The following is a 17,022-nucleotide window of genomic DNA, read 5'->3' on the forward strand; positions in this document are numbered from 1 at the left end:
GTATATGACACAACCTGAGGGTTTTGTCGATCCACATAGTGCCGGAAAGGTTTGTAAGCTACAACGGTCTATTTATGGGCTGAAGCAAGCTTCCAGGAGCTGGAATCTTCGTTTTGATGATGCAATCAAAGAGTTTGGTTTCATTAAGAATGAAGATGAACCCTGTGTTTACAAGAAGGTTAGTGGGAGCGTAGTGATCTTCTTGGTGTTGTATGTAGACGACATACTTCTGATCGGAAATGACATTCCTTCCTTACAGTCTGTGAAGACTTGGTTGGGAAGGTGTTTCTCTATGAAGGACTTAGGCGAAGCTACCTATGTGCTAGGTATCAAGATCTATAGAGATAGATCCAAGAGACTGCTTGGCCTAAGTCAGAGTGCATACATAGATAAAGTGCTTCGGCGCTTTAGCATGCAGGATTCTAAGAAAGGGTCGCTGCCTATGTTACATGGCATAAGCCTTTCGAAGGCTCAGAGTCCTTCTACTCGAGAGGAGAGGGACAGAATGAATAGGATTTCATATGCGTCAGCTATTGGATCTATCATGTATGCTATGTTATGCACTCGATCAGATGTCTCGTATGCTTTGAGTATGACGAGTCGATACCAATCAGATCCAGGTGAAAGACACTGGATTGCAGTAAAGAACATCCTTAAGTACTTACGAAGGACTAAGGAGATGTTTTTGGTATATGGAAGCGAAGAAGAGCTCGTTGTAAGAGGTTACACCGATGCTAGCTTCCAGACCGATAAGGACGACAGTAGATCGCAGTCAGGGTATGTGTTCTGCCTGAATGGAGGTGCTGTGAGTTGGAAGAGTTCCAAACAGGAGACAGTAGCCGATTCTACCACAGAGGCCGAGTATATTGCTGCCTCTAACGCTGCAAAAGAGGCCGTTTGGATCAAGAAGTTCGTGACAGAACTTGTTGTGGTTCCTAGCATCGCAGACCCAGTGGATCTCTATTGTGACAACAATGGAGCCATTGCGCAGGCTAAGGAACCCAGGTCTCACCAGCGATCCAAACATATACTCAGGCGCTTCCATCTCATTCGCGAGATTATCGACAGAGGAGATGTGAAGATATGCAAAATACCAACAGATGAGAATCTCGCAGATCCACTTACGAAGCCTCTTGTGCAGCGCAAGCACGAGGCTCACACTAGATCTATTGGCATTAGACAAATGCCAGATTGGCTCTAGTGCAAGTGGGAGATTGTTGGGAATTGGTGTATGCCCTAGAGGCAATCTATCATCAGTTCTGTAATATGACATGTATTTCATTATATTACGAGGCATATCTGTTATTGTGTAGATTGCGTTAAATATGATTTTATACAATAATGTCCTTGGAATAGTATGTTCAATAGGCATCAAGTGTGACTTGATTGTGAGATCCTATAATTACTGAACATTATTCCTAAATGTCCATAGTCAAAGTATTATCGTTAATTAGGACAACGATAATACGGTTAGACTATTGTGGGTATTGATTGATGACCAAGTCTCACAGGTCATGGATATGGAGATATCAAATCACATCACATGTATACATTAAGAGTAATGTGTATTGGACTGATCCGCCATGAGATTGCTACATGGGTTGTTACGTGACTGTCATTAGCATATCTCAAAGTGACTATAATGTAATGGTCCTTTGACTTGAGGTCACCATAGATTCCTACATGTAATGTCATATACTTTGATACTGTCAAACGCCACTGTAACAGGATGGTTATAAAGACAGTTATTGGGTATACCACAGAGTATGGAGAGGAATGTGAGTGATCAAGATAGGATTTGTCCCTCCTACGAAACGGGAGCGATATCTCACGGCCACTTGGTGGTTAAGTCTAAAAGTGTATGCATACCCAAATGAGTCGATATAATGATATCGAGCTCATTTGTTCTGATAGACTTACCCGGTAAACCAAGAAAAAGAGATATTGAGCCATACAAGGATGTCATCGACCATGCCTTGGGCTCAATAGAGATATAGAGGACAAAGGGATTATATTACACGGTAACGGAGGTCACAAGGTTCGTCGAGAAATTGACTTTCCGATTACTTGAGTAACAGTGATGCATTGCTAGATGCCACTCACTGTTTGTAATATTGAAATAGAGATTTTGATATTACTGTCAACGTAATTGGGAACCTACAGGGTCACACACTACGACTAAATTGAAGAGATATCTTGAAACAAATAAAATCGTCTAATAGAGATTAGATGATTTATGGTGCGACCGATTAATCGGATATTTAATGAGATTAAATTTATTGATTAATTAGACTCGATTTATTAGATTAAATGGACCTAATTGATGCACGATCAATATGGTGACACATGGCTTTTACGTGAATAGACATGTGTATGGACACATGTAATGTGGAAACCCAATTTGGGTTAGTCCCACATCGGCCAGGGACTTGAATTGTCCCCACCCCCATTTTGCTTATAAAAAGGGGGGCAATGTGCATATATATATATAAATCAGCAGAGACATATATATATATGTGTGCTGCATATATATTTGCTAATATATATATATATATACACGTAGTGTATGCATGTGTGTGCATATAAGTATATATATATATATATATATATAATTTGAGTTGAATTGTTCAACTCAAATAAGGTCCATTAGTCTAATAAATTTCGGGTGTCGCATCGGGGTGTTTCTTTTGAGTGTTGGTCGCTAGCACCGCCGATCTCGAAAACTCGTCGACAAAGTCGGTGTGGATACCAGTAGAGGCGTCACGCGTGGGACGCTCGGTCGACAACTTTAAATATTCCAGGTACGCTTTTATTTACTCTTACTCTTCTAGTAGGTCTTGGAATTAGTTTCACGGGTAGGAAATTTTGAATTTCTGTTCATTTTTCGCTTCCGTTGCGCCCCGTGGAACTAGCACTATGACCTTCAACTCCCTATTGATTCTTCAAATACCTAGGTAATTGCCATCCAACTCGGATCGAATCCAAGAATTGGGCAAAGAGCACGAAAGCTCCAACTTTTATTGATAATCCAAAAGATGGCTCCTTTAACCCTAGGGCTTACAAAGCTTAAATACGGTTTAAAAAAACTTAAATCGTACAAAAAGAAATAAACTTTCCTAAAATTGCAAAGACACCGTAATTAACGTAAAATTGCCTGTTTGAGGCCCTAAACGATGAAATTTACCTAAAATATCAAAATTTCACTGCCATGGCTGTGAGTTTTGCTCCAAAAGCCATTTCCAATGAGATAAGGTCATCATAACCTATTTTTCTTCAGGTACCAATTTTCCAACTCGTTTGCCGCATCATTCTCCCATGGATGAAGAGAATTCACCATCGAATTGTCATCGTCCGAGCTATCACCTTGATCTTCACGAATAGAGAGATTAATATGCTTCTGCTACTTTCTTATTTGATACTTGAATGCCTTCTTCTCTTTGTGAACTCTTTCTCTTAATTCTTCGTACATAAAATTTCGTACACCTATTAGCCAATAAACACTTTCATTGAATCTTTGCTTTCTTGATCGAGACACGTACACTTCGACCAACTTTGGCAACTGAATAACCTCTGAAATCGGCACCGTAAGCAGCTATGCATCTTTCTTTGCATTGGAAATTTCTTCATCTAGAATATCCTTAATCTGAGCACAATAATGAAAAAGTTTATCACCTCCAATATCCTTTAATACAGATTTGTTGACAACAAACGTTAGTTTTCCTTGATCATCAAATACAAATTCTGTAACTTCTTCTTGATCTTCATCTGGATATATATTGAAAACTGGATTTGCTTCATCATATGATATGTCTTTGATCCTCCAATCCAGTTCGTCCTCCTCCGCAACACGACGTTGATTAGCCGTTCTTCGGGGTGGCATCGTTGATCCAAGAACGAACACGACTTTGATACCAACTGACGCAGCGTACACGCGTGTAACCTATCGCAGACCCGTTGATTCCGCATAATACCGAAACTACGACCTTTAACTCCCTATTGATTCTTCGAATACCTAGGTAATTGGCATCCAACTCGGATCGAATCCAAGAATTGGGCAAAGAGCACGAAAACTCTAACTTTTATTGATAATCCAAAAGATGACTCCTTTAACCCTAGGGCTTATAAATCTTAAATAGGGTTTAAAAAACCTAAATCGCACAAAAAGAAATAAACTTTCATAAAATTGCGAAGACACCCTAATTAACATAAAATTGTCTGTTTGAGGCCCTAAACGATGAAATTCGCCTAAAATTTCGAAATTTCACAGCCATAAGCTGTGAGTTTTGCTCCGGAGGCCGTTTCCAATGAGATAAGGTCGTCAAAACCTATTTTTCTTCAAGTACCAATTTTCCAGCTCGTCTGCCGCATCACCAACTCACTCGCGTCGAGATCTATGTCGTTCATTCCATACAAGTGCAGTTTCCAGTCATAATTAGAATGCATCATAGTGAATTGGTTCTCCATTTTGGCTACCGCGAACAGGACTTGTGGCACATCCTCCTCTTGGTATCAAATGTAATTGAAATTATTGTTCCTGTACGTCTATATGGAAGCAAATTCGAAACGTCCTCAACTTTTCGAGATTATGGTTTGATTACTAGCTAGCGGTTAGTTTGGGCCCATAAGGCCATTTGCAATTTGACGCAGCGTATACGCGAGTAACCTATCACAGACCCGTTGATTCGTGCACAAATACCGGAACTATAACCTTCTACTACCTGTTGATTCTACGAATACCAGGAAATAGACATCAACTCGAATCGACTCCGAGATTGGACAAAGAGCACGGAAGCTCTGAACTTTATTGATAAATCCGAATTAACTCTTTCAGCCCTAGAGCTTACAAAGCTTAAATAGGGATTAAGGAAACCTAAATTGCATGAAAAGAAATAAATTTTCCTAAAATTACAAAAATACCCAAATAACTATAAAATGCCCGTTTGAGGCCATAAATGATGGAATTTGCCATAAATATCGAAAAATCACAGCAAAGCGTGAGTTTTGCTCAGGAGGCCGTTTCCTTTGAGATAGAGTAATCATAACCTATTTTTCTCAAGGTACCGATTTGCCGCTACGTCTGCCACATCACAATTCTAGCACATTCATGCATATTAGAAGTTCTAGAAAAACAATTCACTAGGGAAATTCATATCTACTTGGACCCGATCTGGACCACCCCATGTTTGACAGAGTTTCCCTAAGCGATATGGACCGCACCATTTTTGACCGATAGAGTTTCCCTAAGCGGCGACACCGTATCACACTATAATTACTAGGAAATTAAGGATGGTAACAGGTGGGAATTAAGTATAGATCATGCTTCCTCCTAAACGAAATCTAATAGTGCGTTTGATTGTATAGTGTGTTGAGTTAAAGTTAAAATTAAAATTTTTGACTTGGGAAATATGTATTTTTATTGTGTAGTGTGTTGAGTTAAAGTTAAAGTTTAAATTTTTGTGATTTTAACTGCGAAACCAAACGGAGCATAATAATTCAGTCATGTCAAGATCTTCATTGATTCTCCAATTGACCGGGGAGTTTCCAGTTGAAATGCATGGTAAAGAAGCATCGCAAGCAGATACTCCATAGTCCTAGCCCTTCCTCTCAAGGTTCTGTCAGATTTCATTTCGACATTACCAACAGGCGATCATCTTATTGGGTGAGGATTGCTTGCGACGTCTTCCTCGGGGGCTCTATTGCATACTTGGACTTTCAACTCTTTCTCTGGCTCTCTCGTCTGGGAAGTTGAAATTGCTATCCTTCCGGTTCAGTCTGCCTTGGAACTTCAATGTTAGCACTTTGCTTCCACAGTGACGCGAAGGATGTTATATACAGACGTTATACTTTAGGTAGTTTGATACACTGGTAGCCAATTAATATTTCTCATTTTGTACATGAATTTTTTTAGACTTAATTATGCTTGTATATTGGCTACTGGCACTGGGAAATTCATAGGTGTGACAATTTTCTAGCTCATAATCTTGCATCTTGGGAAGGCATTGAATTAGCCAAGAAGGAAAGATGGCAGCAAGGGATAATAGAGATGGATACTCAAGTGCTTTTTCTCGTGTTATTTGTATCTCAGCTAGTATCTGGTCATGAGAATGAAAGTTGTGCAAGAAGGTTCATGTGATTATTTATTTGGGGAAATAACACCCCTAACACGGAATTTAGGTCAATTTCACCTCCTAACACGCTTTTTTGAAATTAGCACAGGAAAGCACAGACCACCATTCACCTTTCACATTAAAATCTAACTTCGCCAACTTCAACAACACTTCATTGTGTGATGCTTCTTCTTCATAAACTTTAATAAAATCTGACGCCTCTAGTCTTCTGAGCACCTTATGACTGGTATATCGCTTTAGGGCATGGCGTATCTGATCTCCAATAGGAGGGCTTACCTTATCTTTCATGGAGGTAAAGTGGGTGAGAGCGAACGATGGGGCTTCTTCAAGAATGTCCTCCCCATGAACCCGGAGATGGGTAGCTTCATATAAACTCAGTTATCACGTCGGTGTTGAGTGACTCATCGAAGTTTCCGTCCAGGCCTTTAAATTGGTTTAAAGACACCTGCATGAGTGTGGATGTAGAAGGACGTAACTCACATGATAGTCCTTGCACATATTTAGTCGAACTTTGAGACTACATATATACCAGCCGTATTCAGAAACTTAAATTCATTAGCATATGTAATCATGGTCATTTCTACATTGCTTAATATATACCGCAGTGAATCTTTTCGCCCTTCTGTCTCAGCAACCGAAACGCATGGGCAGTGGTGTGAAGGTCGTTCTCATTGGTGCAGCTCTCACTGGAATCTACAAACTCACAGCACCACCTCTTGTAAGTTCGCTGCAAAGCCTCATCAATCTCCTTTTCAAAGTGGTAGCCAATCCCTAGACGTCGAATATGATGGATCAAGTTTAATAGCTCAACGGGTTATCGTTGGAAGCCGCAACCACTAAGATCCTGTTGACCTCATCCTTCAGTTCTTGAGTCTGACGTTCTGCTTTTCGATCAAAGTCCATCTATGCACACAATATAGAAAAGAATGATATATGATCTTATAATTAGCTGCATGAATTAGGAAGAGGCATGAGTGTCATCACATATTTACTTTAAAATATATATATATATATATATATATAGAGAGAGAGAGAGAGAGAGAGAGAGAGAGAGAGAACTAAATTTGTGTTCATAAATGACTGTATGTCGTAAGCATTTATTGGATTATACGTAAATGCATATTGAAATCTTCACCCCCATTCTATTTCTTCTTCTACTACTATTATTATTATTAAAAATCCGAACGCACAGATAACAGAACAGATATAACACATAGTCTGCTGGTCATTGGAAATTTAAAAAATTAATTAGTCACCACACTAGTACCACAAAATACATGAAAATCAAGTATACAAGTTTCAAATTGTCTAACAAATTACCTCACGTAACACGTTTTAGATAGATTATATACACAGCTATCTAAATTTGCTCATCAAAGTGACATAACTTAGAATCATATAGACACATAATAGCCAACAAAATTACTTCATCTTCCATTTCTTCGTACTTGCCTCAGTCCATGAAGAAAACAACACATTGATGTTTTAATCATTGAGTAAGCATGAACATTAGTCGGAGGGAAAATGAAAGCATACTTGTGAGTTAGACGGACAATCTCTCGCTCTTCCCATAAGACATGCCAATGTTGCAATCATGTTATTGCGACATTCGGTGTGCGTTGGAACTTCAATTTTGACACTTTGCTTCCACGGCATCCGAAGGATGTTATATATATAGACGTTATATATACTTAGGAAGATCGATACACCCGCAGCCAACATTTCTCATTTTGTACATGAATTTGTAGAGTTACGCTTGTATATTGGCCACTGGAAACAGAGATTTCATTCATAGGTGTGACAATTTTCTAGTTTATAATACTCAATATTGGGCTAACATTTTGTTACTCTATATGGCTCTATTAGCATATCGTCTCTCCCGTCTTCGGTTCTGATCCGGGGTGGTGATGGGTCCCGAGTCCCGACCATTAGTTTTTGTACGAGAAGAACTATCATGCAGTCACTTTAAAGTGACTACCATGTAATCAAAACAAATCACTTCAATTTGCAATAAATCACTCCATTTTTTTGTATATTACTAACAAATAAAGTAATTTACATAGATTACGAAACAAATTTCAAAGTAAAACTTACATAAATTTCAAAGAGTTTTACTTAAATATACGTAATTTTTTAGTAATTTACTTGATTATATAGTGCAACTAATTTTATTTTGGTAAATAAAAGTGTGAGAATTATTCTTGCAATTTCGAGAAATCGAGTATTAAAAGTTATTATTGTAAAGTGAAAAGATTTTGCACCATAGTAACTCTCTTTTTATACTCATGATAAAATAAATGGCTAATTACGTAAAAATGCACGATTTTTGCTTAAATTCTCAATTTTGGCACAATCTTTAGAAAATAGCACAGAAAGGCACGAGTTTTTTTATTTTAGTTTCAAATCTAGCACGCCGTTAAATATTTCGTCAATTCTAATGGTATTGGCTGATTAAGTATTAATGATGGCACAATTGAGAATTTGAGTAATTGTCGTACCTTTTTATGTAATTAGCCCTAAAATAAATAAATAAATTGGTTAACATCATCTTAACATACTTGTGTCACCTAACGTATGAAAATTTTGCGTACTAACTCAAGACGAATTATGTTAGACTTGAATCTTAGATTTTGCTTAAGAGCGCACTGAACCACCTGATAATAGGATGTAATATAGACAAGTGACTGAGTAATACTCACCGAATATGTACTTAGAAAATAATGTTGTCTCTTAAACTTTGAATGGCTTATCTAATCCTATCTTTAAGTGAATGAGGTCAAGTCCAATCCGAAAGCTTAAGTGATAGATTATAGTGGTATTCAATCCTCTTGTATAATCCGGGCTTCTCTTTAAATATTACCATTGTACTGGAATTCTTAAAAATATCAATTGGTCGACTTAATAATGGATCGCATTCGAGAAGATTGGAGCTGGAACATAAATGTTGAAACAATTTAGCCTTTCAAAACAAAAGGTTGAGAATAACATTAAAGAAACTGACAAATATTGAGAACCGGATCAAGATTTGTATTTTTTCATTTTAAATCTAGATTTATTAATGTCATCTTTAATCTAATAGATTTTATATATTGAGAATAATATGTAATGGGTTTTCCGAAGAAGTGATCAGATGACAAAGCGGGGTGTTGAAATAGGATTCTGAGCAATGATGCCCGCCTTTCGCCTGAGATATTTGATAGGTTGCGAATTTGATTATTCTTATTCCTGAAACTAATCTACTCCTTCCCATATCTCAATAGGTGTATGACCTTTCTTGGAATAATTAATTGTTGAGCCTCTTTTCTATACAAAGAAGAAGCATGGATAGAGAATTTCATAAAATCACGATTAATAGACCTAGATACGATCACATAACTATCCCGAACAGCATACACAGATTAGAATTAGAACATTAAAATAAAAGGTAAGAAACTTAATAGTCTGATGGAGTGGGTATTTCAGAATTTGATGTGCAATATAGAAACAAATGATAATCATACTGGGATAAATAGCAAAGAGAAGACAAGGGGAATATGGATTACTAATTCAAGACATATTATGCTAATTCAAATGCCATTCGCATGGTATCCGGTCCATTGAGCACAAACTTGTAGGTTTAAATCGGATCGATCCAGTAAGAAATAAAACTCTTTTATCGTAAATTTTTTTTAATCCTAAGATTTGAATCTTAAACATTGCTTAAGAGAGCACTGAATCACTTAAACCAATCTACTTTAATAAATGCCATATATAATTGTCAGCACCCAATTTTGGTCCACCGACTCCAGAGGGGCAAAACTGTCATTTTGCCACTCATGAGTGAAGTATTTCCGATTAATTACTCAAGTATTCACGACTTTTTAAAAATAGAAAATTTTCCTAATTTAACACCAATTTTATGATTTTTTAAAAAATAATATCATTTGGGACGTTTTCGAATTTCGCGTACATCGACATCAATTTTCAAAAATTCGGGACAAAATTCGAGATTGAAAATAATTTCATCGCATAATATCGATCGAAGAATTTTTCTAAGTACGATGGCGGTCTCGAATTATTTTTCCGACATTCGATCAAGAAGACGAAATTTTCAATTTGTACGCACGTCGAATTCAAAAAAAAATGTGAGGATCGGTCAGAAGTCTTTCTGACCGTTGCCTCTATCTTGTTCTTTTCTTTTTCTTGTTCTTCTTCCTCTTCTTCTTCTTCTTCTTCTCCTCCCGGCCAGCGTAAAATCGAGCTCGTGACGCGTCTCCTGACCCAAGCCTGCCACACGCCACCTCTGTACAAGCCAAGAGAACCGTGCACGCCATCTCTCTCTCTCTCTCTCTCTTCGGTTTTTTCAAAAAAAACCGCAGCTCACGAATGCTCAAAAAGGACCGACAGCTCAAAATTTCGGGGATCCCGCAGCTCACGGCCGTTCGGAAGAAAACCCCACAGCTCACGAATTCCCTCGAAAAACCGGCAACTCGCCCCCGGACTGGGGATCCCGCAGCTCAGACTCTCGAAAACCGGTGATCTCTCTGGCTCTCTCTCGAAAAAAAAAAAACCGCAACTCCCCACAGCTGGTTCGACCCCCAAAACCCCGAGCTCGTGAACACCCCAGCTCACCCGCGAACCTCGGCTCCCACGCCGACTTTGCCCTCAGCTCGTCTCCGTACATATCCCGGCCGGCGGCTTAACTCTCACACCCTCGGCTCCCACGACCCAACTTCCCAGCTGAGCCCGTAGCTCCCACCGCTCGACTCCCCGACTCTCTCTTCCTCTCCTCGCACGCGACTCGTCCCCGACGCCGACATCATCGCCCGATTCGGATTCTCCCTCGGCTCGGCCACCCCTCTCCTTCTTCTCCATTTTTTGTTTTTTTTTTCTAATCGGGTCCAGATCCCTGTTGAATAGATACGCCCGGCCCAGTAGACCAACGTGGCCCGGTCCAGATCCCGCGGCCCAACAGCCTCCCCTAGCGGCGGCCCAATCCAGCGGTAGCGGCCCGGTCCACCAGTGTCCGGTCCAGTTCGGTTCGTTCGGTCCACTCGGCCCAGTCCACCCCACTGGATTTCGGCCCGTCACAGCCCGGCCCAACTCGTCCAGCATTTTTTCTTTTATTATTTTTTTATTTACAGAATCACCCATCAACTTCCCGAACTAGGTAAATTCCCGACTTAGTAGCATGTTTAAGGCTCCATTTTGAATATTAATGTTTGCTTTGATGAATATGACGTGAAATAAGCGTTATTGGGTTGCGGGGTGATCAGATATGTCCCGAACTCGATTTTACGAACTATCTACTTTGTATCATTTCAATTGAGGATGCATTTTTATTTTTTTCAGATCTGTCCCGAATTTTAAAATTTGTTTCATTCAAGTCCCAGCCATTTTTACCATTTTCCAATCAGTACTTGAGGCCCCGTTTGTTTTCCCGAAATTTAACTTTAACTTTAACTCAACACACTACACAACAAAAACACACGTTTTCCAAGTCAAATTTATAACTAAATCTCATTTGTCTTTTTCCACAATCAAAATTAAAATCAAAATCAAAGTAACTTTAACTCTGAATTCAAACGGCCCGTGAATTTTTCAGAATTTTCTAACTACTTCAAGGAACTTTTCAAGTTGTTTCAGTTTAGTCCCGGGGCTATTTTCCACCCTTTTCAGATCTGTCCCGAATTTTAAAATTCGTTTCATTCAAGTCCCAGCCATTTTTACCATTTTTCAATCAGTCCTTGAATTTTTCATAATTTTCCAACCACTCCAAGGAACTTTTCAAGTTATTTCAGTTTAGTCCTGGGGCTATTTTCCGCCTTTTTCAGATCTGACCCGAATTTTAAAATTCGTTTCAGCCGAGTCCCAGCCATTTATAGCATTTTCCAATCAGTCCCTGAATTTTTCAGGATTTATAAACCAGTTCCGGAAACTTTTTATGTTGTTTCAGTTCAGTCCTTGGGGCATTTTTTCACTTTTCAGATCAGCCCGAACTTTTAAATTCGTTTCAAATGAGTCATGGGATTTTTTCAGTAATTCTTACACAGTCCCCAATTTTTCCAGAATTTTCAAATTAGTTCCATGAAACTTTATCCGAATTTTCAAATCAGTCCCTGTTCTTTTAAAATTATTCAAATAAGTCCCTGGACATTTTTTGAAGATACCCAACCCTTTCCTACTTGGATCCCCGACCGACAAGGCGTGTGCCCCGTTTGAATATTTTGTTTTCTGTAATTATACGTATACAACATGATAATACGTACTTTTTGCATGATTTTCCGCTTCCATGAATCGGTGCCGTTTTATCAATTCCGTTAATATTATGTGTGTGTATGTTTGTATGTGTTTATCATGATCATGGCGGCACCGATTGTGTAAATATGTATGTTTGTCGTGTTTGACGTGATAATGTATTATTGATCCGTGTTTAAACGCTTTATTTTCTCGTTTTAATCGAAACCTCACATGAATCGGATAATCATGCAAACTCGACCTAAAATTAATTTTTTTAAATCCCAAGGTGATCGGGAATTAGGATTCGCATCGGACGATCCATCAATGATCAGCTCGACGGTCTGAAACCCGAATATTTAGAGCATTTGGCAAAACATTAATTAATTTAATCAATAATTCCACTAACGGGATAATTGGGATGTTCATGCGATTAATTAACTCACTTGGCCATAATAATTTTGCACAAATTGGTAATAAACCGATAACACGCGTCGATAGGTTGCAAACATGCGTTGGTGCCCTTTTCAAAACTTGCAAATTTTATCAAACCCGAGACACGTGGCTCGAAGTGACATGGATGTCTAGGAAGGACTTGCGCGTCTTGATTCGAGGCCTCACCTGATTTCAGGAAACTCAGGTCGGGGCGTGGAAGTTCTTCTTAGATCACTTCTGGACAGATTAATCGATTCTTTGACTTTTTAGGGTTCTTGACAACCCTGGAAGGTCCAGGGGACCGATTAGTGCCGGTCATAGGCCGAGGTAGCCTGCACACCGTAATCTCTCTTTCCCGAAAATAATTTTTACCTCAAGGGTAAAATCGTCTATTTGCAACTTAGCGACACCCCTAGAGTTAGAATAAGAGAAACATTACGGTATCAAGGTAGGGATGAGCTATCTGTCTAGGCGCAGGTTCATCTGCATAGCCCGCTCTATCCAACCGATGAGTTTTTATTATTCTAGCATAATCTCGGGTAATTAGTTCGGGTGGATTGGCTCAAAATACAAATACCGGACTAATTATATACTTGGTTATGACAAAGCGGACAATAGTGGGATAGGCACTAGGTTCTAAGACTTACGGGCGGAACCCGTGTTCGGTAATAACTTATAACAACCGTAGTGTCACAACATAGAATAAATCTTAAAAGCAACCCACAAACACAAGACTTGATAATAGACGTCACGTACATCAGGTCCTCGGAAAATAATGCCAAATGTGAAATACCTTCCCGAGGCTATTCTTGATCGATTCACACTCTGTACCCACTTTGTTTGCTTTAGGGTAGGATTTACATGTCAAGATATCCCGATTAATAATCGGTTAATTCACGTAAATTCGGTAATAACAGAACCTCATTGTTTGTTTATTTGTGCTATTTTGTTACATTCTTGCACTTGTTTGTTATGCGGATCGAGCCCGATCCTTTAGGATACGATCCATAGGGGGTCCAACGCCCCAACCGTAGAACACGGGGTCCAATCCCCTAACACTGAGCGCGCATCTTAATTTCAATTCAAGTATTTTCAAACCACACGGTGAGCACGAGTGGAATAATAACCGAACGCGAACCGACTGTGATTCAGTTGTTGTAATTTGTATTTTATTTATTTGAGAGGACAATATAATGATTCATGTTGTACATTTATTCATGTAAGAATCCCGGTCGGAGAGTGGACGGTGGGAGTATTTCTTCGAATTTACAGTGTCAAAACGCGTAAGATGAGCGGAACTTAATTAAGCGGTAATTGAATTAAATGGCAAGCCTAGACAAGCTAGAGTACTAATAGGGCGTGCGAGATATAGGCTCGCACGTAACAGAACCCCCAAATTCGAAACCTCGGGTTCCGCAGACCATATGCATTAGCAAGTAGGTGTACCCGGTACCCCTAGATCCGAATAACTTACCGGTCCTCGACCTTCGGGTCGTAAAATGGCAAATGGCGACTCCTTCTCACGTACGTCCATCGCGTGTTCCCGGAAAGGTGGACACTCCCAAGCCGCGTTGCATAGGCGCGCGCACGCGTGTCCAGACGAGATAAAATTCAGGTGCGCACAATAATAATTAAAGAAAAATAAAATCTATCATTAACAAGGACATAAATACAAACATGAAATGTGCAGCACGTGTTATTACAAAGCATTCTCACTGCATAAATTTTATTTTCGCTCCACACATGGGCAGAAACACACACTCAAACATATATTTCTGGGACCCCGAATCTTATAATTCCACTGCTACATATCTAAGGGAAAAGGATCGATGAACAGGGAAGCAATGCCAACCTTCATCTTGGTCCTTGAATGTGTGTAGATATCAATATCTTCATACCAAACACCCATCATACGGGCGATGTCAATGATCATATGAAGCAGTGGAGCCGAGACGACCGTCTGGTGTAGGGCCTCTTCATTGATGTCTTTCCAGGCATCAATGACATGCTTCCAGAGTTCATGTTTTGCTTCCTCCTCAGTGACTCCATATTGCTTCATGTAGCATTCGACGGCTGAAACCGCTTGGCCTACCTTCTGCTCAAACTGCATGAGCATAAATAATTATATATAAATATCTAGAGAAATCAACTAAGGTCTCCGACATGCAATATATTTATTTCTTTCACACGATGCTTATATACATATATATACGTAATATGTAGGTACTTATATATGATATATATATATATATATATTTTCTAATGAAGATGATCAATTCCAACTGTTTAATTGATGTGAAGAAAGTTCCAAACGAGAGAGGCTGCCTCGGGAGTTGCGTCAATTGGTCAACTTAATAGTGCACAAGATTCAAGAGACTCAATGTGAAAAATGTTGAAACAATTCAGGATTTGAAAATAAAAGTTCCAGATTAAAATTGAAGAAATTGACAAATGTTATTTTTGCATTATCTCTCCTCATCTTTTCTCTATGACAGTAACGTTCGAGAGCTTCCTCTTGTCTTAACCATTGTTCTATCCTGTGCATTACACCGGATGATTTTGATGTATCGGTTATAATGTTATTTTAGTTAATTACATTTAGAAAGATAATTTTTCTCGTTTAAAATAAAAATATTTTTTATTATTAAATACAATTTGAAACAAATAATTGTTAGGGTAATTTCGATGACACGCTCTATAATTTGTGAAATGACAAGCGACAACTCTCTTTTCAAAAATTATTCACACATCACCTCTCTTTTCACTAACGTGGCACTAAGAGAACATTTATTTTATCACGTGAATCCCATATACGAAATTGCACAGATCGGCCCGTTATCTGATTTCTTTACCCAAACCAAATTTGATCCAATTTAAGGGGAGGAATCAAAATGAGGGGTAGTGTGTGCCTAATTTTAAAAGTAGGAGATGGTTGGTCATTTTACAAATTATAGGGGGTGTTGTCAAAATTTATCATAATTTTTAATAAAATAGAGTAATTGTTTGCCTAAATTAGTTGGTGGAACCTAAATACCAATTCTTATAAAAATTTTAAAAAATGGGGAGATAAAAATTAAAGAAAGAGTGATTAGTGATCATTATACTAGACCCACAACCTTCCCTCTAACTTGAAAATATTTTTTTTCCTCATATCCTCTTTTAGGAAAAGAAGAATAAGGTGTTGACTTTTGAGTAGCAAAGATACTTAATTATATTTATCCAGAAAAGAAAAGGATATTTAATTATGACAGGAAAAGAAAAATTAACAAGCTGTGATAACTTATGAGTGGCCATGTCGTTTACTAATCGAATCACGATTTGACAACCCCTAACAATCTTCGGAATTTTGAACACCCATTCAAAGTCATCTTTGGTTACAGCATCCTTTAACCCTACGAAAGCTGTAGCTGATAGGAGTAAACCGCCAGTTGAGACCAATGCGACCTGCATGTACTCCTCCATTGATGGGGTATATTGACGATGGAACCATTTCGCTTCGGCAAACTGTGCTCTCACCATACCTTTCATCTGCCAGAGTCATGCCAAAAGTCAAAAAATTTCAACAAAAAAGCTTACATGCTGTAATGAACAGGTGCTTTAAAAAAAATTAGTGAAGTTGAACTTACCGATTCTATACCAAAGGATATGCGATAAGATCCTACTTCCTCAGGCAACAAGTGCTCAGCTTCTCTATAAACATCTAGCAAGGCCCTGTAACACACTTGCATATAGTCAGGCAGCTCGTCTATGACCTCCATGTCCCACCTAACAACCGAAATGAAAATCATCAATAAAATAATAATTAATTTTTTAGATCTCAAGCTCTATCTATAGCTATCAGTAGCCATGTGACCACATGTGACCACGTCATATATATGATACCCATTACATATTACAGTCGATTCTAAGTTTGGGTTATTCGTATGAGAGCCTGACCTTTCAACAGCACGGGTAAATGCTTCCAGCTCTTCGAATGTGCCATGGACATCAAAGATATCATCAATAATGGTGATCATGGCAAATACTTTGGTAAATATTATCCTGAAAGATGTGTGCTCTGGCACATAAGCTAGCATACTCCAGAAGTAGCACTCGACGATCCTATCTCTTATAAAAGGGAAATTCTTCCTGACATCTAGGCTCTTCCACTACCTAAGTAATGGACATGGTTGAAAATCATGTCATGCAAATCTAGTCGCAGGTCAAGATAAAAAATGCTTTTCGAAAAGCATTTTCCTTCTTT

At 38.7% G+C, this 17,022-nt stretch overlaps 1 protein-coding gene across 1 annotated transcript; it reads right to left on the reverse strand.

The window, feature by feature from the left end:
• Positions 1 to 14,583: 14,583 nt before the first annotated feature.
• On the reverse strand, positions 14,584 to 16,795 carry LOC116190427 ((-)-germacrene D synthase-like). Its single transcript, XM_031520109.1, has 4 exons — positions 16,716 to 16,795; positions 16,406 to 16,544; positions 16,158 to 16,307; positions 14,584 to 14,883 (listed from the first exon to the last, which is right to left on the reverse strand). The coding sequence occupies exons 1-4, from the start codon at positions 16,793 to 16,795 to the stop codon at positions 14,584 to 14,586; spliced, it is 669 nt and encodes a 222-aa protein (XP_031375969.1).
• Positions 16,796 to 17,022: the final 227 nt, after the last annotated feature.

Source organism: Punica granatum, unplaced genomic scaffold, assembly GCF_007655135.1.
Source record: "Punica granatum isolate Tunisia-2019 unplaced genomic scaffold, ASM765513v2 Contig00435, whole genome shotgun sequence".
NCBI classification, from domain to species: Eukaryota; Viridiplantae; Streptophyta; class Magnoliopsida; order Myrtales; family Lythraceae; genus Punica; species Punica granatum.

Bases quoted from the DNA above. Each gene is read 5' to 3' on its own strand.
- LOC116190427 (XM_031520109.1), bottom strand. From the start codon at position 16,795: ATGATCACCATTATTGATGATATCTTTGATGTCCATGGCACATTCGAA. The intron at 16,545-16,715 runs GTCAGGCTCTCA...TTCGGTTGTTAG, and splicing joins TTTACCCGTGCTGTTGAAAG to GTGGGACATGGAGGTCATAG. The intron at 14,884-16,157 runs GTAACCAAAGAT...ATGCTCATGCAG, and splicing joins TCGTAGGGTTAAAGGATGCT to TTTGAGCAGAAGGTAGGCCA.